Source organism: Carlito syrichta, unplaced genomic scaffold, assembly GCF_000164805.1.
Source record: "Carlito syrichta isolate Samal-C Ts95f unplaced genomic scaffold, Tarsius_syrichta-2.0.1 Scaffold303060, whole genome shotgun sequence".
NCBI lineage: Eukaryota > Metazoa > Chordata > Mammalia > Primates > Tarsiidae > Carlito > Carlito syrichta.
The window spans coordinates 43,872-67,403 of NW_007247156.1; the positions used below are offsets into that span (position 1 = coordinate 43,872).

At 41.1% G+C, this 23,532-nt stretch overlaps 1 protein-coding gene across 1 annotated transcript in view; it reads left to right on the top strand.

The window, feature by feature from the left end:
- SLC35D2 (solute carrier family 35 member D2) overlaps positions 1 to 23,532 on the top strand; it is a gene marked incomplete at its 5' end in the record, with an annotated part of 45,342 nt that overhangs the window by 7,205 nt on the left and 14,605 nt on the right. The window contains 5 exons of the mRNA XM_021712090.1: positions 6,630 to 6,701; positions 7,584 to 7,652; positions 14,432 to 14,534; positions 15,886 to 15,978; positions 21,416 to 21,483. Coding sequence (XP_021567765.1) covers positions 6,630 to 6,701; positions 7,584 to 7,652; positions 14,432 to 14,534; positions 15,886 to 15,978; positions 21,416 to 21,483 — 405 coding nt within the window. The remainder of the gene's footprint in view (positions 1 to 6,629; positions 6,702 to 7,583; positions 7,653 to 14,431; positions 14,535 to 15,885; positions 15,979 to 21,415; positions 21,484 to 23,532) is intronic.

The following is a 23,532-nucleotide window of genomic DNA, read 5'->3' on the forward strand; positions in this document are numbered from 1 at the left end:
AGACTATAATAGTGAGTAATTTTTAAAAGTAAGGTAGAGTTTTGAGTTTAATTTGCCAGTGTTTTGGGGAATGTCAACAAGTTTACATATTTTCTTATATTCAAGTCTGAACATAGAATATTAGATCTGTAGATATTAAAGTAGAGAAGGTCTGATTTATCCAGTAGATTCATTTGTATAAATATGGCTTGGTGTAACTTTTGGTTTCGTCAGAATTTTATGTAAGAGTAGGGACATTCTGCCAGATTTGATATAGGTCAGATTTGGTACAGGGAAAAATAAATGACAGACATTTCCAAGTGTGAGCTGTGTACTTCTGAAATTTGCATCTTCATTTATTTCAGTGTCTTTTAATTATGGGGCACTTAATTATTTGTTCGTCTTTGGATGATATTAAATTGAAGAATTCCACTTTTAATGATTTTAAGGGTCAATATGGTCCCTTCATCAGAAAGTTCTTCATTCGCCTTTCCCCTAATGGTTTTAGCAGCCTTGGATGTTCATCTTCTAGGTCCATTCTTTCTATTTTTATTTATTTATTATTATTATTATTATTTTTTGAGTTGGAGTCTCACTCTGTCGCCCAGACTGGAGTGCAGTGGCCGCTCCCGGCCACCGCAGCCTCGACCTGCTGGGCTCCGGCGATCCTTCCGCCTCAGCCTTCCAAGTAGCCGGAACTACAGGTATGCGCTACCATGCCCGGCTGGTTTTTTTATTTATTGTAGAGATGAGGTCTCACTGCCCAGGCGGGTCTCGAACCCGCGGGCTCAGGCAATCCACTCACCTCAGCCTCCCAAAGGCGTGGGATTATAGGCTGAGCCACCGAGCCCGGCTTAGGTTCATTCTTTAATGGACTTAATCCAAGTTGTAAAATGGTGACCTTATACATTTGCTGTCTAAGCTTTTTCAATAAAGACACATTTTCACCACTTCACACAGGAAAAGCAGGGTAGAAGCTTTATTTATGAACGTTCAGACTAATAAATTAGTGTCCTGACACCTTCCATGGTGAACAGCGAGGGATGTTTTTATTTGTTTTTTCCTATTATTATGAACTCATGGGTTTTCATTTACTTGATATAAGTCCTTTATCAGATATGTGTTTTGCAAATATTTTCTCCTCATCTGTGGCTTATCTTTTTTATTCTCTTAACATATCTTTCACAGAGCAGAAGTTTTGAATTTTAATGAAGCTCCACAATTAATTTTTTTCTTTGATGGGTTGTGCTTTTGGTGTCATATTTGAAACTCATCACCAAACCCAAAGTCACCCAGATTTTTCCTAAGCTACCTTCCAGGATTTTTATAGTTTATGTTTTACATGTTGGTGATTCAGTTTGAGTTAATATTTGTGAAAGGCATAAGGTCTGTGTCTAGATTCAGTTTTTTTGTACATGGATGTCCAACTTATGAGTGCTGTTTATTGAAAAGACTGTTCTTTTGCTAAAGAATTGCCTTTGCTCCTTTTTCAAAGACTGGTTGACTAATATTTGTGTGGGTCTACTTCTAGGCTCTCTATTCTTTTCCACTGATTTGTTTGTCTCATTTACTTGATATATTTTCATTCATTAAAGAAATAGTTTCTCTGGTGCTCAAAGTGTCCCATCTCAGGCTAATGGGAGTCTCTTTGAGTAGGCGCCTATGTTCTATGGCCCCAGTAGTCTTGTTCTTGCAAATGATGTCTCAGGCTTATCTCAGATGTTTCCTTCCACTTCTCTAAGAATATACTGATTATTTTTAATGTTAAATGCTATTTAGAGACTACAGTCTGAATGCTGGATGTATTTTGCAGGAAGGGCACAGTATCCTGATGAATAACATATGGGGTATGAAGGAAAGAAATGAGAAAAAGATGACTTCATGGTTTTTGACCCGTTGAAGTGTAAAAACGGGATTCCCATTCACTGGGCACATACCTAGGAGCAGAACTGCTTGATCGTATGGTAGTTTTCTGTTTAACCTTCTGAGGAACTGCTGAACTGTTTTCCAAAGTGGCTGTACCATTTTGCATTCCTACCAGCAGTGTATGAGGGTTACATCTTCTCTATATCTTTGCCAAATTTGCTACTGTCTGTTTTTGTTATAGTCATTCTAATGGTTATGAAGTGGTGTATCACTGTGGTTTTGATTTACATTTATATCTTCCTGATGACTAATGATGTTGAGCATCTTTTCATGTGACTTATTGGCCATTTGTATGTCTTCTTCAGAGGAATGTCTATAACTCTTTACTTATGTTTTTTCTTTGTGGTTTTTGTTGTTGTTTTAGGGCTTATTTTTAAACAGGTTTTTTTTTTTTGTCTTGTTGTTATCAAGTTTTAATGTTCTTTATGTATTCTGGATACAGGTCCATCGTTATGTATCTGACTTGCAACATTTTGTTCTATTTTATGGATTGTCTTTTCTCTCTCTCTCTCTCTCTCTCTCTCTCTCTCTCTCTCTCTTCCCCTCTCTCTCCCTCTTTGAGTTGGAGTCTCACTCTGGGCTGGAGGGCAGTGGCACACTCACAGCCACCCCAGCTTCAACCTTCTGGGCTCTGGCGATTCTTCTGCCGCAGGATTCCAAATAACCATAACTACAGGCATGCACTACGATGCCCGGCTAATTTTTGATTTATTGTAGAGATGAGGTCTTGCTAAGTTGCCCGAGCTGGTTTTGAACCTGCAGGCTCAGGCAGTCCACTCACCTTGGCATCCCAAAGTGCTGGAATTACAGGCTGAGCCAAGCCTGGCCTTTTTCACTCTCTTAATGGTGTCATTGGAAGCACCCAAATTTAAAACTTTAAAAAACTTAAATAATGGTTATGGTTAAATATATGTAATGCAAATTTTAACATTTTAACCATTTTTAAGTGTACAATCCAGTGGCATTAAGTATATGTACAATATATGCATCATCCTAGATGGGAAAACCTGTCATTGAACAATAATTTCTCATTCTCCTTAGCTCCCAGCCCCTGGCCATCTCCACTCTACCTTCTGCCTCTACAAATTTGTCTGCTCTAGATATTTCATGCAAGTGGAGTCATACAATATTTGTCTGCCTTATTGTTCTCAAGGTTTATCCATGTTGTAGCATGTCTCAGGATTTCATTTCTTTTTAAGGTGAATAACATTGCGTTGCATGTATATATCACATTTTGTCCATCCACTTATAAAAGTTTTAAATTCTGATGAAAAATTATCTATTTTTTTCTTTTATTACTTGTGCTTTTGATGTTTTATCTACGGCTTTACCTAATCCAAGGTCATAAAGATTTACTCCTGCACTTTCTTATAAGAGTTTTATAGTTTTAGATCCTACATTTGGGTTAATTATTAGCAGTATTCTTATTTTAGAGAGGAGGTCTCACAATTTTGGTCAGGCTGGAGTCCAGTGGCTATTCTCAGGTATCATCATAGTGCACTGTAGCATCAAACTCCTGACTTTAAGCGGTCCTTCTACCTCAGACTCTTGCGTGACTGGAACTATAGGCGTGTGCTTCTGTGCCTGGCTCTTGGATTAATTTTTTATGTATGGTGTGAGGTAGGAGTTCAGATTCATTCTTTTGCATGTGGATGTTCCATTGTCCCAGCACCATTTGTTGAAAAGACGGTTCTTTTCCCATTGTATTTTCTTGGTACCCTTGTTGAAAATTTATTGACCTTATTTGTAAGAATTTTTTTGCTTGACTCTCAATTCTCTTCTACTGATTACATACCTATCCTTAAACAAGTACTGGATAGTCTTGTTTACCATAACTTTGTAGTAAGTTTTGAAATGGGGAAGTGGAAATACACCAGCTTTGTTCTTCTTTTTCTAGACTGTTTCGGCTTTCTGTTTTTCTTGCATTTCCTTATTAATTTTAAAATCACTTAGTTGCTGCAAAAAAAAAGAAAAAAATATATATATATCCAAAAAAGCCTGCTGAGATTTAATAGGGATTATGTTGAATCTTGTGTGTTAGTCTGCTTGTGTTGCTATAAAGGATAACTTGAGGTTGGGCAATTTATAAAGAGAAAAGGACCCAGTGCAGTGGCTCACACCTGTAATCCCAGCACTTTGGGAAGCCGAGACAGAGTTGCTTGAGTCTAGGAGTTTGAGACTAGCCTGGGCAACATAGCGAAACCTTGTCCCTACAAAAAATAAAAAATTAGTCAGGTGTGGTGTTGTGCACTTGAGCCCCAGCTACTCAGGAAGCTGAAGTGGAAGGATCTCCTGAACCCAGGAGGTTGAGGTTGCAGTGAGCTGTGATTGTGCTGCACTCCAGTCTGGGCGACATAGCGAGACTCTGACTAAATAAGCTAATTTGGCTCATGATTTTGCAGGCTGTACAGGAAGCATGGTGTCAGCCTCTGCATCTGGTGAGGTCCTCAGGCTGCTTCCATTCATGAGGGAAGGGGAAGTGGAGCCGGCCTGTGCGGAAATCATATGGCAAGAGAGAGGGGGGGAGGTCCCAGGCCCTTTTTACCAACCTGCTCTCAAGAGGACTAGCAGAATGGAAAGTCATTCCTTCCCCACCCCTAGCTCAGCCCACGCAACTCAAACACCCCCCACTAGGCAGCACCTCCAACGTTAGGGATTCAACGTCAACATGAAGTCTGGAGGGTCGAATATCTAAACTGTAGCAATCTGTAAATCTATTTGAGGAGTATTTCCATTTTAACAACTTTAAGTCTTCTGATCCATGAACATGGAATGTCTTTCTACTTTCTTTCTACTTATTTAGGTCTTCTTTAGTTTCTTCTAATAATGTTTTGTAGTTTTCAGTGCACAGGTACTTACCTTTCTTTCATCAAATTTATTCCTAAGAATTTTATTATTTTGGATGCTATCGAAAGTGACATCGCTTTGTTAATTTCATTTTAAAATTGCTCATTGGTAATATATAGAAATACTAGAAATGATGTTGTGCATTCATTTTATTTCCTGTACACTTGCTTGACTCATTTATTAATTTTAATACTTTTTTAGTGACTTCCTTAGGATTTTCTATATATAGTATATTATTTGCAAATAGAGATAACTTTGTTTCTTTCTTTCCAAATTGGATGTTTGTTTTCCCAATTGCCCTGCCTAGAACCTCAAGTACAATGTTGCATAGATGTAGTGGAAAGAGTGAATATCCTGGTCTGGTTCCTGATCTTAGGGGAAAAACATTCCGCTTTTTATCACCAAGAATACCTATCTGCTTCTAAAAGGCATTATCTAAAAATACTTAATTGAAAATGTAACTTTCTTGTGGTTGTCTTGCTTGGTTTGAAAAAGTTTAAGTTCAAGCCTTTAAGATAGTCATCTTTTTTTTTCTTTCTTTCTCTTTTTTTTGAGATAGGGTCTTGCTCTGTCATACAGGCTGCAGTGCAGAGGTGCAGTCATAGCTCACTGTGGCCTTGAACTCCTGGGCTGAAGCAATCATCCTAACTCAGCCTCCTGAGTAGCTGGGACTACAGACACTCCATCACATCCAGCTAATTTTTAAATTTTTTTGTAGAGACAGGGTCTTGCTGTGTTGCCCAGACTGATCTTGAACTCCTGACCTCAAGTGATCCTTTTTCTTTGACTTCCCAAAGCACTGGGATTACAGGCACGAGTCACTGCGCCTGGCCCTCAAGCCAGTCTCATGAACGATCTTTAAGTGTGGATATAAAGTCTCTGAAAATGTTTTCTGCACCTGCTGTCTCAAGGCAGTTTCACTGATAACGTGACACCCATTCTCAGATCTGGTCAGGAGGGTTGGAAGGACTGCCCACTCTCTGTCCTGGGCTGTCGTCTGGCTCTGACTTTCCTTCTCTTACCTGCTGTCTTCTCAAGGCTGGGTCTGGGAGCAGGGAGTCCCTGGCAATCTGTGGGCTGTGCATTGAACTGTCTCCTGGAATCTCTGGGGGCTGGGAGTAGGTGAAAGTTTCTCAAGTATGTGTGGTAAGGCACTGTAGCCTCGCCATATAACGTTTGGGGGGAAATCACCCGTAATTCCATTGTTTAACAGAGTTTTAAATGCTCAATTTTAGTCTTTTTCCATATGCAGAATGTGTCTTGTTAGAGTAGTAAGTCTTATGTGGTTTTTTATCCTTTTTTTGTTTATTTAATATTAATTTTCCAATAGTCTTTATATTGTAGAGTTATTGTATCCTGCCCCCTCAAGTGAACATGTCATGATTTATTTAACCATTGCCTTGTTGTCTGCCATTTAGGTTGTGGCATTTTGCCCTCAGACACCGTAGTGAACACATTCACATATACGGTTTTCTCCTTCTTTTGAATTATTACCTTAGGATGCTTCTCAACAGAAGATAACTAGGTCTAGGGTTAGGTTCGTTTAATGACTGTTGATACGTAGTTCCAGCTTGATTTGTCTAAGGGTGTACTGATTCATGCTGTGAACTGGTTTCAGCCCAGTCTTGGAAGGGCAGGATAGTACGGTGTTTTAAATTGCTAGATGAGTGGTATGAAATTATTTAATCTCTATTTTTCTTTTTATGACTTAATCTATTTAACATGATTTGTTAAGAGTAAATATGAAAATTAAGGTTAATTTCTTATATTTAATTCAGAAAATCAGTAGGCTTAATTAAAAATGTAAACATGTTTAAAAATCACCACCACCACCAATACTTGGTATCTGACATGACACGTACATCTTTTCCCGACAGCCTGCCGATGTTCACCGTGCTCAGGAAATTCACCATTCCATTGACTTTGCTCCTGGAAACCATCGTACTTGGGTGATTGTTATTTTTTTCTCCATTTTTTTTTTTTACCCCCTATATTATTTTCACCCAGCGAGTTCTTGCCATCTAGCTGTCTTTCCAAATAGTTGATCTGATTTTCTTGTTGCAATAACTTCAGGACAACATATGGCTTATTTGTGTGAAAGCTACCACCTGCTTCTGTGATTCCCTAAGAACTTAATGAAGGATTTTTAAAAATTGTAATTTTACATTAGTCAAATAGTATGTGTTTATGGTAGAAACTTATTTTAAAAATCCACTCCAAAACAGATGTCAATCTGCTTCCTGAGCTGGATGGAATATACATCGGTTCTGCAAAACACAAGGAAAATTGTCCATATGTAGGTAGGATTGCGGAATATCAGAGAAATACATTCTGATGCAGTGATTATAATATAACATCAGAAAATAATTAATTTTTTAATGCTGGTATAAAAATGTCTCATAAGGATACTCAGTATGATGTCTGAAAAAGATGATTTTTGATTTTGCTGTGAAGATTATTTAGCAATGAAGTTTGATTGATGGTTCAATGTTTTATACCCCTGTGCTGAATTTGATCTCAGTCTTCGGTTGCTCAATATCAGACCACACAAACTAGTTCCCCAGCGGGAACTCCTCTATTTGGTCCCAGTGTCTCTCTCGAGAGAACAGAGAAATCAGTTTATGATTAGATGAAGAAAAATTACTTAAGAAATTATGTAAATATAGTCTGTCTTAGAAACACTTTTGGTGCTTTCTTCACATACAGCATTGTCTGTTAGGTTTTAACTACAAAGCTGTTGGTGTCTATTTTCAATTTGTTGAAAACATAATCTGTATTTTGAAGTGTTCCTCTCCTCTCGCCATCCTTTCTCATGTATTTATTTATTACAGGAAGCAGTATTCACTGAACATCATCGTCAGTGTCTTTGCCATCATTCTCGGGGCTTTCATAGCAGCTGGGTAAGACTTTGGGCTGTTTCTGCACAATACCTTCTTTGTGTCTTTGACAATAGGCCCAGCTCTGTCCTCAGTTTTTCATTTTCCATCTGGCTGCAGATGAATTGAGCAGCCCAGGGACAAATCTGTTGAAGTTAGTGGAATCCCCATGTGTTCCTGTGAAAGTCAAACTGGGTCCCACATTGGCCAGAACATTTCTGAGCATATACAAAGAGAACATTGCAAGATGTTGATATAGCTTTTCTTCACAAAAAGCCATAGTCTGTTTACTTTTATTACTGAATATTTGTCTTTGGTATAAAAATGTTGCTTGAGAAGTTTTTAGGCATTTGATTAAAAAATAACAGATTCCCAGCTTGGGCAATATGGCAAGACCTCATCTCTACAATTAGAAGAAAAAAAATTAGCTGGGCGTGGTGGCAGGCACCTGTAGTTCCAGCAACTTGGGAGCCTGAGGCGGAAGGATCGCCTAAGCCCAGCAGGTCAAGGCTGTGGTGACCATGAGCCTGCCATTGCACTCCAACCTGGATGACAGAGTGAGACCCCCGACTCAAAAAAACAAAAACAAACAAGCAAACAAAACGGATCCATAAAGCCTTTGTATGCCGATGTGTTTTATCATTCTGTGATGTGTTAGTAGTCACTCTTTCCAGTGGTAGGATGCCATCAGTAAATGTATTTGTGTGTTTGGGATACCAGCCAACCCTGGTGCAAGACTATCACCTTAATCATGAATAGGGCAGAGTAAGGAGTGAGAACTCTGAGTCTGCGTTTGTACATAGGCACTCAGAGTCCTGCCTGTTACAGCAGGATGGGTGTACACACGCAGTCACATTCCCTGGGTTTGGAACTTAGCTCTGCCTCTAGTCAGCTGTTTCTCAGCCTCTCTCTGCCTCTGTTTTCTTACCTGCAAAGTAAAGGTGATCATAGAAAATACACCTACTTGAATGAAGGAAAGAAAGAAAAGGCTGGAGGAATTTAGTGAAACTTATCTTATTGACTCATTTAGACTCAAAGGTTCTGGGTCATTAATTGCAAATTAAATAAGAGTGTGGGCTGTGGTGCCAGTATGACTGGGGTCTTCCTCTATTCCCTGCACTCACTAGCTGTGTAATCAGGGACACTTTGTTGTTGTTGTTGTTGAGAGAGGGTCTTACTATATTACCCAGGCTGGTCTGGATGGAACTCCTGGCCTGAAGCAATCTTCTTGTCTTGGCCTCCCAAAGTGCTGGGATCACAGGCATGAACCACTGAGCCCGGCAAAAGATAGTTTATCTAACCTCCCCATGCTTCAAGTATTTCAACCGTAAAACAGACATTAAAATAGCATCCACCTCACAGGGTCATTGTGAGCCTTAAATGAGATAATCTACACGAAATGTTGACACTAGTGCGTGGCCAAGTTCAACAAAAGCATAGTGAGCATTGATTGTAGGCCAGGCATCGTTCTAGGTGTTGGGAATCCAGCAGTTAACAAAACAGACACAAGTCTTTGCCTCCTTGAACTAATTGGTGGAGACATGATAAGACAAAGAAATAGGTGAAAAACATACACTAGATGTTGACAGGTATTATTAGCCACAGTAATAATGTTTCTTCTTATTATAACATATTTAGTCCTTTGTGTAACCCAAGGTGTGGTGTTTCTGTTTCATTCTTACCTTCCTCCTGCCTATGCCAGCTGTGGGCTAAGTTTGGCTCCTTGAGAGTGGGCCTCTTGAGTTTCGGTGCCCTGTTTCTTACCTCTGGCATAGTGACAACACGAACATTCCACAGTGATACTCAGGGTTCGTTTCAGTCATGAGGACTTTTGTTGGAATGAAATCATGTGAGGAAAGTCACTTCAAAAGGGAAGGGCTCTGTGGAAGGTGCTGCAGGGGCTAAGCGGGCAGTTTCCTCTTGCCCTCTGAAGCCTCACTAAAAAAGGAACCCCCAAAAGGCAGGCTAATAAGAGAAAAAGAAAAAGAAAAAAAAAAGTGTCTTGTTAACTCGTTTAGATTCGAGGGTTCTGGGTCATTAATTGCAAATTAAATAAGAGTGTGGGCCATAAAGATTTATTCTAATGTGCACAGGGTGAAAATCACAGGAGAGTGATTATCCAGTAACCCCATGGGATTCAGGTGCACATATATATATATATATGTATACACCCCTTCTTCATGGAGGATGGGGGAGACAGGAAATGTAGACTGTTCTTTTGAGGGGTCATACATAAATGATTTTAAGAGAGGATGAGTGGACCAGGAGACAGAAACTGTAAATGATTCTCTTTGGAATTGGAGCCCAAGAGGTAGACGATATATTTTGAAAAAGTCTATCCAAGTGTGGTTACATTCCTGCCTTTGATAGACAACGAGATTTCTGGGAGGGGATGGAAAGCCAGTATATTCTCGTTGGTGGGTCCAGCCTTAAGGTAGGAAAGAAGATCAGAGAAAAGCCTTTTCCAGCAGATTCTGACTTTTAAGGACCTTTAATTTAAAATAATCAGTGCAGCAGGATGCCACATTTTGGGGTGAAATTCTCTGGGCTCCTTCAGGGCTGTCCTCCCACAGCACTCTGGGGTCTCCCCTGTACAGTCCCTTTCTTCTGGGTTCCACTTTGAAAAACACCGTCTTACAGCCAGTTGGAAATTTTTTTTTTTTTTTTTTGAGTTGGAGTCTCACTCTGTCGCCCAGACTGGAGTGCAGTGGCCGCTCCTGGCTAGCGCAGCCTTGACCTGCTGGACTCCGGCGATCCTTCCGCCTCAGCCTTCCAGGTAGCTGGAATTACAGGCATGCGCTACCACACCCGGCTGATTTTTTGATTTATTGTAGAGATGAGGTCTCACTGCCCAGGCGGGTCTCGAACCCACGGGCTCAGGCAATCCACTCACCTCAGCCTCCCAAAGGCGCGAGATTACAGGCTGAGCCACTGAGCCCGGCTCAGTTGGAAACTTTTACAAGAAATGGTTTATAGAAGTATTTGGCCAGGTGCGGTGGCTCATGCCTGTAATCCTAGAAATTTGGGAGCCTGAGTGGGAGGATTGGTTGAGGCCAGGAATTCGAGACCACCCAGGTCAACACAGTGAGATCCCCATCTCTACAAATAATAATAATTTAAAAAAATTAGCTGTGCATGCCACACACCTGTAGTTCCACCTACTTGGTGGGCTGAGGTGGGAGGATCACCTGAGACCAGGAGTTAGAGGCTGCAGTGACCTGTGATCTCTCTACTGTACTCCCACCTAGGCAACAGGTCTCTTAAAAAAAAAAAGAAAGAAAAAATGGGCCAGGTGCAGTGGCTCACGCCCATAATCCCAGCACTTTGGAAGGCTGAGGTGAGAGGATGGCTTGAGCCCAGGAGTTTGAGACCAGCCTGGGCAGTTTGGTGAGCCCTCATCTCTACAATAAATCAAGAAAAATTAGTTGGGTGTGGGGGTGCACACCTGTAGTTCCAGCCACTTGGAAGGCTGAGACGGAAGGATTGCCTGAGTCCAGCAGGTTGAGGTTGCGGTGGCCGTGAGCATGCTACTGCACTCTCCAGCCTGGGTGACAGAGTGAGACTCCAACTCAAAAAAAAAAAAAAGTAAAGGCATGTGGGGAATTGTGCCTTGGCTCTTACAACTACTTGAATGAAGGAAAGAAAGAAAAGGTTGGAGGAACTTAGTGAAACTTGTCTTGTTAACTCATTTAGATTCGAGGGTTCTGGGTCATTAATTGCAAATTAAATAAGAGTGTGGGCTATGTTGCTAGTTTCCTGTTTCCTGCCTCTGGCACAGTGACAACATGGACATACTCAGGGTTCGTTTCAGTCATGAGGACTTTTGTTGGAATGAAATCATGTGAGGAAAGTCACTTCAAAAGGAAAGGGCTCTGTGGAAGGTGCTGCAGGGGCACCTGGGGTCTTCCTTTTTTCCCTGCACTTGCTAGCTGAATAATCAGGGACACTTTTTTTTCCTTTTCTTTTTTGTAGAGACAGGGTCTTGCTATATTATCCAGGCTGGTCTTGAACTCCTGGCTTGAAGCGATCTTCCAAAGCAAGTCACCTGGCCAGAAAAAGTTGAAATAGAATGTCTGAGAATGGCCCTGACCATGAATCTGCTCTAATTGATTAAACAAGTACATTCTTCACCAACCTCTGTGCTCTCATGACTGGCCTAAAGGAAGGATGGGTGAGCTCCACAACTGCAGCTAGGACTGCAGAAGTGTGAGCAAAATTGGGTCCCCCACAGGGGAGACTAAGAGTTCTGGGAATGTCCTTCAGGCTCTCAAAGGAGATGAGCAGCATCTTCTAGAAGCCCCTAAGAGCCTGACTTTTTCTACCCATTCACCCTTTTGCCGTCTTAGGGAACGGCAGACTTCATTGTTCTTGACACTGAATCAAATGTGAGTGGACAAGAGATTTGGAAGACTATTACTTTGAGAAAAAAGCACTGTTTCTTTTTGTGATTGAGCCAAATAATTCTGGTTTGTGATGACCTAAAATTATTTTACATTCTCACAAATGTATTTGTAGAGGATAATACCAGCAGAAACCTCGAGCAAAAATCTGATCTAATTTGCATTCAGATTTCAATGAAATTTTTGCCTCTTGATTTCATTCTCTTTGGTTAGAGATCATCTTATTTTGATACTGAAGAGAATTCAGGGTATGCTACCCCAAAGTATGCCACTTTGGGATAAGGATTATTTTGAGCTAAGGGCAATTGGGAACAGATGCAGGAAGAGTGTGCAGCCTTTCCCTTTCTGTGAGTTGATAAAAAAGATGCCACTGTAAAATATTTAAGATGGTTGATTCTGAACCAAACTTGAGGACCTAGGCTCTAGAACACCCATTCTCAGGAGGTCCTGAGAACGTGTGCCCACCGTAGTTGAATGGTGGCTTGGTTACATACATTCTGGAAAGGCAGAAGTTACAAGAAATCATAAATCAGTACATGTGGGATTGTCATTGGTTTGGCCCAGGAAGGAGGGACATTTCCCAATGGGGTCTTGCAGGTCGTAGGTGGATTCAAAGATTTCGTGACTGGGAATTTGTAGTTCCTCTCTGAGGAATTTTGGAAATCAGTAGAGGAGATGCTTTGTTGAGATAAAGGAGTGAAAAACTCCAGGTTTGTTGATTTGTAGATGAAGTCCCATAGGTGACAGACTTCAGAGAGGAGAGGTAAGTGTCTTACAAGGTTCTAGGAGTCTAGGAGTCCCCAAGAGATGACTTTGCAGGGCTAGAAAATAATTTGGTTTCCTTCTTTATTTGTTATGTGATAGCATGCCAGAGTCAGGTTGGAGAACAGACTTTTTAATATATAGGGTAATAGGGGAATAAAACCCTGTCTGGTGGGTCCTTATCAGGCATGACTCCCCAAGCCTCCTAGTTAGAAATTTGGAAAAGAGAAAAAAGGGCAGGTTAGTCCCCACTGCTTAAAACACAGGGCATACATTTCCCATTGTGAAGGCAGCCTCTTCTCCCACACCAGGAAGTAAAGAGCAGCTCTTATCACTGGAGATGGAGAGTCAGCCCAAGATGAGTCTACAGATGAAAACTCTAAAATAACTCTTCTCTTCCATTATTCCCCCCATCTGTTTCCCACACACAGTTTATTTGTCCCTCAAAGCCCAAGCCCTCTTTCTCCTGGTGAAATGGAAGTCCCTAAACCTGCTTCTTTGAGTTTCACTTTTCTTTGAATGCTGGTGCACATACAATATTAATAAGATTTGCATTCCTTTTCTCCTGTTAATCTGGTCTGTTGTCAGTTAAATTTGCAGGCCCCCGGGGACAGAACGCAAGAGGGTAGGGGGAAAGCTTTTACTTCCTAGCAATTTATGCTCATGAATGATGACATATACTGTCTGCAAAGATCAGGTGCAAGTGGGCAAATGGCATGATGGCTCAGCTATTTGGGGTCCCTCTTGCCGCTATGTCATAGCTCCCCAACATTTTTATTTTTATTTTTTTGAGTTGGGGAGGTCTCACTTTGTCATCCAGGCTGAAGTGCTATGGCTCGACTGCGGGCTCACCACGGCATTAAACTCCTGGGCTCAGGTGATCCTTCCACTTCAGCCTCCAGTAGCTGGGACTACAGTAACGTGCCACTACACCTGGCTAATTTATTGATTTTTATGTCGATAGGTGGTCTCGCTAAGCTGCCCAGGCTGGTCTTGAACTCCTGGGCTCAAACAGTCCTCCTACCTTAGCCTCCCAAAATGCTGGGATTATAGGCATGAGCCACTGTGCCTGGCTGTCCCCAACATTTTTATACTGGCGCTATTTAAAATGGAAATTGAAGAGACAATGTTTTAAAAGCATGGGAAGGTTGCACAGCAGGATGGATACCTGCTTGCCTGTTTTTTTTTTAATCCTGTTTGAGCACCATATGGAGGTATCACTTCCTCACTGGACCCCTCTTGCCCGGCCGTCCCTCCCTGGCTGCACCCTGGAGATGGCTTTGCTACTGCAATAAGCAAAGCCCCTGGGTGCGTGGGACAGTCACTCCCTTTAGGAAAGTCAGGGCTCACCAATTATTCTGCTGATTTATCAGTTAGTTGAAGAAAGGATTTATAGTTGAAGGAAGTTGGTTCATGTCCCTCTGGTGTAAAGCCTTCTGTGATTGAGTTGAAGCGGCCTGATAGGCTGGTTTCCATTTAGTCTGCAGGGGAATTAACCCTTTACCACCACAAAGGGGGAAAAGATGTCCTAGAAAAGCAGATTTGCCCAGGGAAAGGTACAACAGGCAGCTCTGAGGCCAGGTCGTGAGACCAAGCCGCAAGAATGAATTAATCATTCTCCCTTTGTGCCCTTCCTACCAGGTCTGATCTTGCTTTTAACTTGGAAGGCTACATCTTTGTATTCCTGAACGATATCTTCACGGCAGCAAATGGAGTTTATACCAAACAGAAAATGGACCCAAAGGTACCAGATCGTCCCTCCTGTGGCTTTTAGACTTGGTCACACAGCCCCTGAAATGACATGAAAAGCAAAAATGAATTCGTACAGTTGGCATGCAACTGAATTTATATAATAGAACCTACAGATTACTAATTTCTTTTCAATTATCTTGTCTGTGTATGTTCTTATTACTCTCTGTAAAATTTTGGATGAAAATTAGATAGGAAGGGAAAAGATGCCACTATTGTAGACACACACTCAAAATATCTGAAAAGGGGATTATTTTGAAAGACAAAGTGTGTGTGTGTGTGTGTGTGTGTGTGTGTGCGTGTGTGTGTGTGTGTGTGTTTTTTACCAGCATCATTAGTGATCAAGGCAAAGTCAGGGGTCGTGATGTTTGTTCTGAGAGCACTAGTTTGGGAGTCTGGAGACATGGGTGACAGACACAAGAGTTTTGCTACTTACTCGCCATTGTGACTTTGAGCCATGCCTTCTCCAAACCTCAGTTTCCTCGTCTGTGGAATACGGTGATCAGAATGGAGAGTTGGTAAGGTCCGTTCCAGCCATCACCGCCTCTTCTGTGATGAGGGGCTAGGGCCCACAAGCTTTCCTTCTGTGTGGCTGCCTGTCACATCCAGGTCCCCAACCCTCACCCAACCCCAGCTGTTACAGGAAGCTGGGAAGGATGAGCCACGCATATGCTTCTTTGTTCCAAGCTCTTTGTGATGGGACAGGCTTATTTCCATGGCATTCTTTTTTTTTTTTAAATCTGCACTTTTTTTTTCTGCATGGCCGTGTGTGTGTGTGTGTGTGTGTGTGTGTGTGTGTGTGTGTGTGTGTGTGTGTATGTGTTTAATGGTGGTGGTTTTGCAAAAACAGGTTTGTCGCCTTTGGAGAATCACAATATGTCATCCTTTTCAGAGAATGGTGGAGAGGGAGTACAGCCACTTTCATGACAGTAAATATATAACGCTGCTGTTCTTTACTGGAAAGAGCAGATGTTTTTAAGGAGTTCTGTTTATATTAACATTTTCAGTGTTCTTTATTTTGTTCCAGACTTCCCATTTTGCATAACATGGTTTAAAAAAAAACCCACACAATTAAAGTGTTAGAGATGGATGGATCCTTGGAGGCCTTCTACAACTCCATCTGTCCTATCTATAGTTTTGGTGTAAGACAAATGTTTATTCTGAAACCACAGTACACTTGAAACGAGGCATTTTACATCAGAAATGTGCTAAAAATATTCCTATACAAAGTGGGCCAGCATGTATACTCTAACGCTGCATAAGTATGTAGTTGTACAAATGGCTCCAGGAAATCTGAGAAAGCTTCGTGTGTCTAAAACTGAGTGGAGTTTTCCTTGTTTTTGCAGGAGCTGGGGAAATACGGCGTGCTTTTCTATAACGCTTGCTTCATGATTGTCCCAACTTTTATCATCAGTGTCTCCACTGGGGACCTGCAGCAGGTGAGCGGGTGATGATCCTCTCTGTCTTACTTAGCCATCTTTTAAAATGCTAACATTTGAAATAGAAGGCGTGAAGGTAGCTAGGATTCCCGGGAGGGACCGTGAAAGCAAGACGTTTGATGTCCCTAGTGACGCCGCTGGCTCTGTCTTTGCCTTGGCATGCATTCCTGGCCACATGGGTGGGAAGCAGCAGGAAGGGGCGCCAAGAACATTGGACTTGAGACTTTTTGGAAAATGGCAACAATGAAGATCTGAGTTTGTGTCCCCTTGGCCCCCTTGGCTGATGTGGGGACCCTGGGAACTCTACTTATTGCAGAAGGGGATTCTGATTGTTAGGGAAAAAATGGGTTTATTTATTTTTTTGCTTTGAGTCAGGGTCTCTGTTGCCCAGACCGGAGTGCAGAGGCACAGTCATGCAATCATGGCTCCCTGTAGCCTCCGCCTCCTAGGCTCAGGCAATCTTCCCGCTTCAGCCTCCCAAGTAGCTAGGACTACAGGTGTGCGCTACTACACCCTGCTCATCTGTTTTTATTTTTTTGCAGAGACGAGGTCTTGCTATGTTGCCCAGGCCGGTCTTGAACAACTGGGCTCAAGCAATCCTCCCACCTCAGCCTCCTAAAGTGCTGGGATGACAGGCTTGAGCCTCTGTGCCCAGCTGGGGTTGTTTATTTACTTGTTATTTTTAATTATGGACTTCGGAACCATGCACAAAGTCGGTTTATTTATTTACTTGTTATTTTCAGTTATGGATTTTGGAACCATACATGAAGTAGAGAGAATAATTTGATGAATTGTCATGTACTTACCACCCAGTTTCAACACGTCAGCAATTTGCCAATCTTATTCTATCTATCGTCCTCCACTCCCATCTTTCCCCTCCTGGAGTACATTAAAATGAATCCCTGGCATCATGCATTTTGCTATGAAATATTCAGGGATCCACATTTGAGTTTTGAGAAGGTATTGTTCCTTTGGAATTTGCCTTGGTGACCTTATCTGCTACTTGTGAGAGGACAAATCAAGTGGTAAGTTAGTTGTAAGATACTAGGTTTAGCAGGAGCGGTGAGGCCCAGGCTCTTAGGGGGTGTGAATATTGACCACACGAGCATCCACGATGGCCACCTTGAGGGGTGAAAGTCCGGACTTCTGCAGAAAGCCACCAGCCACACAGCCTCTAAGAATTTTGCTTGTAGCCTAAGGAAAATGTTTAAGTTCATGTGAGAAATGAGGTATGCTGGGCAGAGTCCTGGTTAAGCAGGGCTTCTCCCCACAGACCTGTTACAGCTCTGCTGGGGTCTTATGCCCACTGCACAGAGAAGAACCAATTTACTAAGCCAGGAGTGTTGCAGCAGAGAAAGAGTTTTAAAAATTGCAAAGCAGCCAAGCAAGAAGGACAGTAGATATTTCTCAAGTCTGCCTCCCTGGGAATTTCAGACTAGAATTTGTCAAGGAGTCATTTGGCGGGCAGGGGGCTAGGGAGCAGGCTCTGTTGATTGGTTGGGGTGGAAGTCATGGGGGTGTCAAAACTGTCTTCATGGTCAGAGCCAGTTTCTGGGAGGGTTAACAGGGGCAGTGGAGTCTGCTCCTTGGAATGAGTCCTGGGTCTGGGTGAGGTCATGAGTCCATCAGAGTCTAAAGTCTGAAAAATGTCTCAAACACCATTCTTAGGTTTTACATTAGAGACCGTATGTACAGCGAGTTCCTCAACCATCAACTACTGAACGCTGGGAAGTTTGCAATTGTAGAGGTAGTTTAGGAGGAAGGTGTATGGGAGGTGAGGTCCCTGGAGGTGAGAGCTCTCATGCCCCTAGGCCAATCAAACTTCTGGATGTCATCAAGGAGATCATTGTTGGAGAGAAAATATGTTTATCAGCCTCACAGGCAGCTTCCTTCTTCCCAGGAGTCAAGGCATGAAGAAAATCTATTGAAGCCACCGTGCCAGCAGTCACGTGAGGAGAGCAAACTTAGAAACAACAGATTTGTTAATTTCTCCGCTAATAGTATTAATAATAGCTCAAATTTATTGAGGGCTTACTATATCATATGTTTTTTTGAAGCATTGTTCATGAATTATCTCATTACATTTCCATAACAGCCCTCAGAAAAGAAGGTCATGTTATTAACCCCTTTTTATAGGCAAGGAATCTAGGGCATCGTGTTTAACTGACTTCCCAAGAACAGTAGGTGACAGACCCAGATTTTCTAGCTCTAGAAACACAGCCCCCGCTATAATCTAAATTATTTTATTTGTATATGAAATGCGTTTGTGTATTTTTTTTCTTCACATGTGAAAAACCATAACCTACCCCTTATATCTTATAAAGTACAAGAGGTCTAACGTATACTTAAATTCATTAAATCCTGATGTTCTGGAAGGATATCTTCCTTGTGGTACTGGAGTATTCCAAAAATTTATCCTGTCTAATCTCTTCCTTTTAGCCAGATTCAGATATTTCAGGCAGAAGTTTCTTTAAGTACCTTACAGCCCCAGGATGACTCTTAATCATTGAAATCCTCAATGGACCAAAGAGCTAAATAGATAAATTTATTTTCAAAAAGCCATAAGAAAATTATAATTAGGAAAAATAGAATATAGTTATAACCATAAGAAAGGGCCCTTTATAAAATGCCAAAATGCAAAAGTCATAAAGTTAAAGATTTGACTGCATTTTGATTTAAACTTATTGTATACCAAAAGATATGGTATACACGCTGTAATCAGCAAAAACAAACACACTAACAAAAAGCAAAAAAACTGACCAGCAACCCTGCAGAAAAACATGGTGAGATTTTTCACTACTCACATTGTTCTGTATTCATTGAACTGGGACAAACTTCTTCCTGTTGGTCACCCTGGCTGAATCCGTTTTAAATTGTGAACTGAACAGAATAAAGAAGTGATTTTAAAAAATGAGGTGTTTTCATCTACAATATAAAATTGCCTATAATTTGCCAAGTTTGGTAATGAATTAGAGCAAAATGTTAACTCCTCTTGTTAAGGAAGGAGAAATGTGATGACTCATTTGTCCTAGCTGACTGGGACCAGGAGAGATGGAGAGAATGAGAGGCCGTGGTAAACTTGTGTGTGTGACTCACTGCTCTGGGAATTCAGTCCCAGACTTTGGATTTACACAGTCAATGGATCTATTAACAGAACCTTGATTCCAGCTCTGATTAGCAAAGTCAGAGATGGCAGCAACTCTTGTTAAGGAATTAGGCCCTTGGAAAATACTCAGTGAGTGAACTTTGGTATTTGAATCATTGCAAGAGGCTCAGAGTCCATCTCGTGTAATAATAGGACTTTTTTTTTCTGATTAAAAAACCCAAAGTGCAAAATGAAAAAAGTTTCCTCCTCCAGCATACTTTTGCCACAATAGAAAGCCTAAGGGAAGAAGAGTTTTATTGTAATTCGTCTGTAATTATTTCCTGTGTTAAAATAAATGCCATGTTGCATTATTTTTTAAAATGCCACAAGTATAGCCTCATTATTAAAGAAACAAAGTAAATCTAAAATATAAAAAAATTTTAGGTTGATGAAGAATCTAAATATTTTTAAGAAAATTGCTAAATAGTCCTCAGTTGTTTAAGTGGTATCAGGAGCAAAGCATATAAGTTTAAACATAAATACTTCCAACTCTTTGAGAAAAATAAATACTTTCCTACTCTTGGTTTGAGTAAAATTTGAGACTTATGTGTTTTTCTCTTACTTCCAATTTTATTTTAATTAATTTAAATTTTACTCTAATTGTTTTGAGTCAGGAGACTCATTGAGTAATCAGGAAAGTATTTCTCTTACTTTCAATTTTATTTTAATTAATTAATTAAAAATTTATTTATTTATTTTGAGTCAAGTTCTCACACTGTTGCCCAGGCTGGAGTGCAGTGGCACAATTCACCACAACCGCAACCTCCTAGGCTCAGGCAATCCTTCTAACTCAGCCTCCTGAGTAGCTGGAACTACAGGCACATGCCACCAACACGCCCAGCTACTTTTAACATTTTTTTGTAAAGGTGACGTCTCACTAAGTTGCCTAGTCTGGTCTCAAATTCCTGGGCTCAAGCAATCCTCCCACCTCGGCCTCCCAAAGTGCCAAGATTATAGGCATAAACCACCATGCCTGGCCCTTCCAATTTTATTTTCATTTCAGACACTAAATGTTTTCCATAATTTTTGTAGTTTTGTTTTGTTTTGGTCTTTGACTGCCTTAGCATAACCTTGTTGGCTTTAATTCTCTTGGATATTTTCTGCCTCCTTGATGGGGCTTGGGGCTTGCTGGTAAGACAGATTTATATTTATTATGTTTTTTCTTTCAAAGTGAGTACTAAAAAAAAAGTTTTATGATACATGGAAACTTTTAAACATATATAGAAAAAGAGAGAATATTATGATAAACCCCAGGGACCAAGCACACACTGATGTACAGTCTTGCGTCTCCCCCAAATTATTCTTGGATACAGGGAAGGGACACGTCATGGGTAGTATTGTTACCTGTTGTCTCAAGAAGGTTAACTATTTTCTCAGCTAGGGTTTAGGTTCCTGGAGCACAGGAACTGAGTCTTACAATTCTCCTGTCTACCGCCTCCTCTAGCCCGATTACTCGATGGCTTTGTAAAGAGCAAATAATAGTTCATTCCTTTACAATCCTTCCTACGCACGGGCAAGTTCTTGAAAATGGTTTATGAACTTAAACTTTTCTTGCAAACATTATTAATTAGGAATAAACTTTCTTCTAGGATTATTTATACAAAGTAAGCCCAACTTTGAAGTTGGGACTGCAGAACAGTAAAGATTTGTAAAGTAAGTGGTAACTTCAGAAACAATAACTATCATTTTGTCCTTGCTACCGCCAGAAGGTTCTAGACAATTTAATCAGATCCTCCCATCAAACTTTTGAGGAATCTTTTTTTTTTTTTTTTAAAAATCTCCGTTGTAGAAATGAACACGAGGTACAGGAAAGGACAAGTAAGTTGCCGGCCCAGCTTGGTGGCTCATGCCTGTAGTTCTAGCATTTTGGGAGGCCGCGGGGGGAGGACTCCTTGAGCCCAGGAGTTTGAGATCAGCCGGGGCAACACAGCAAGACCTCATCTCTGCAAAAAAGAAAAAAAAAAATAACTGGGCATGGTGGTGTGTGTGTGCGGTCTCAGTTTCTGGGGAGGCTGATGTGGAAGGATCTCCTGAGTCCAGGCAAGGATGTGGTGAGACAGAGGGAGATTCTGTCTCTCAAGAAAGAAAGAAAATAAGTTGCTCACTGTCACACAATGGGTATTCCCTAAGATTTTTAAATTTGCGTTTTCTGTTTGGGAAGCATTTTTAAATTATGTTTTCTATTCAGGAAGGTGGTTCCCTTATCAGAACACATAGTTTGGTAAAACCAATAGGGCTAAACTGTAATATCATTAATCTAATCATTAGTTTTTGTTTTTGTTTTAATAATAGGCTACTGAATTCAACCAATGGAAGAATGTTCTATTTATCATACAGTTTCTTCTTTCCTGTTTTTTGGGGTAAGAAACCATAGATAAGTAGAAGTGTTGGTCGATGGTGTCTCTTGACAAGCCAAATCAAAATAGACCTCAGACTCTTCTGTCAAAATTCCTAGGTCTGGGTTGCTCTGGCTTTTCCTGGGACGTGGTTCTGTAGTAGAGGGGTTGACTGGGGCCCGGGACACCTGGAACCCCAGCCTTAAACATAAGGAGCAAGCGCTAAACTCTTGTTTGGTTTTTGAAAGCCATGCTAGTGTTCCATTCTACTCCAAAATATGATGCCGCCTACTGCTTTCTGAAAGTTTGTCTGAAGTGCAGTCAGCTGACATCTGAAGTTCAGTGCCGAGATCTTTTGTTTTTAAAGAGATATGGTCTCCCTGTGTTGCCCAAACTGGACTCCAACTTCTGGGCTCAAGCAATTCTCTTGCCTCAGCCCCCTGAGCAGCTGGGACGACAGGCTTGTGCCATTATACCTGGCGGGACGGTGTTTCTGTCTTCATCACCATGTTCTGAGTTTTTCATGATCCCTTCCTCACATAATTATGTGGCAATGACAAGCTTTTCTTACAGCACTGTGCTTGCTATATTCAGGGACATTTCTGACGGGCGATGTCCAGGTTGTTATATTGTCCCACAATTAGGCTTTTGTTCTTGAAATCTTTTTTAGTTGTAGTTTCCTATTTTTTTTTTTTTTTTTTTGAGTTGGAGTCTCACTCTGTCGCCCAGACTGGAGTGCAGTGGCCACTCCTGGCCACCACAGCCTCAACCTACTGGGCTCTGGCGATCCTTCCACCTCAGCCTTCCAAGTAGCTGGAACTACAGGCGTACGCTACCACACCCAACTAAATTTTGATTTTATGTAGAGATGTGGTCTCGCCAAGTTGCCCAGGCAGGTCTCGAACCTGCGGGCTCAGGCATGTAGTTTCATAGTAAGGTGTAGTTAGTGTCTTATCTTAATGCTCTAAAGACTTGAAAATACCTTGGCACGAAGAGCTGATACATGCAACTAGTAAATAATTCAAAAAGTGCAAAAGAATAGATAGAGAACGTCAACCACCCTCTCTTCTTCCCTGCCTCCAGCGCTGTAGCTTTCCTCTCTAGAGGCAGCCACTGTTGGAAGTCTTGGGGGTATCCTTCCTGAGCTCGGCTCTATCCCTACATGGGCACCACTACCTTATCCTATACTGAAGGGGTTTTAAAATTACTGCCTCAGGAAATTACTCATGGGACGATTTTTTTCTTGTGGAAAAAGATAAGTTCCTTCTCCTCAATTGTATGTATGTATGTATGTATGTATTCATACAAGGTCTTACTCTGTTGTCCAGACAGAGCAATAGCTCATTGCAATCTCAGACTCCTTGGCTCAAGTGATCCTCTTGCCTCAGTCTCCTGAGTAGCTGGAACTATAGGCACGAGCTACCATGTCTGGCTAGTTTTTAAATTTTTTGTGGAAATGAGATCTCACTGTGTTGCCTGGACTGGACTCAAACTCCTGGATACAAGCCATACTCTTGCCTCAGCCTCCCAAAGTGCTGGGATTACAGGTGTGAGCCACCACACTTGCCCCCCTCTTTTTTTAACCACCATTCTTATTGAATGTAAATTAACTTAGACGACTTATAATCGCTTTGATCAGCACTCTTCAATTTTCAAACTTGATTTTAGTTGCAGCGGTGTGGTCACATGTAGTAAAAACATGTCTGTGTATCTTCCATTTGTTAATTCTCTCTTTAGTTGTATCTGATTTCATGTTTATTGCTTCTCAGCCTTTTGGCTTAGATCAAGTGTGATAGGTAATGATAGAGTTTTTGACTTTAATGATTTTATATTTTAAGTGTAAAACTTCCACAGTTTTTAAAAAACTTATCTGTTCGTTCCTGATACTCTTTCATTAGTCTTCTTTGTGACTCTTTTATTTCTTTATAGCTATTCTAGATTCTGTATCTGATAATTCCAATATCTGTAATTCTTGAGAATTTAAGTATGTAGTTTGTTGTTTCGGGTGACTGTCACTGTGTATTGCTTTCTTCTGTGTTTGATGACCTGTGACTGTGAGCATTTTGCTTGATC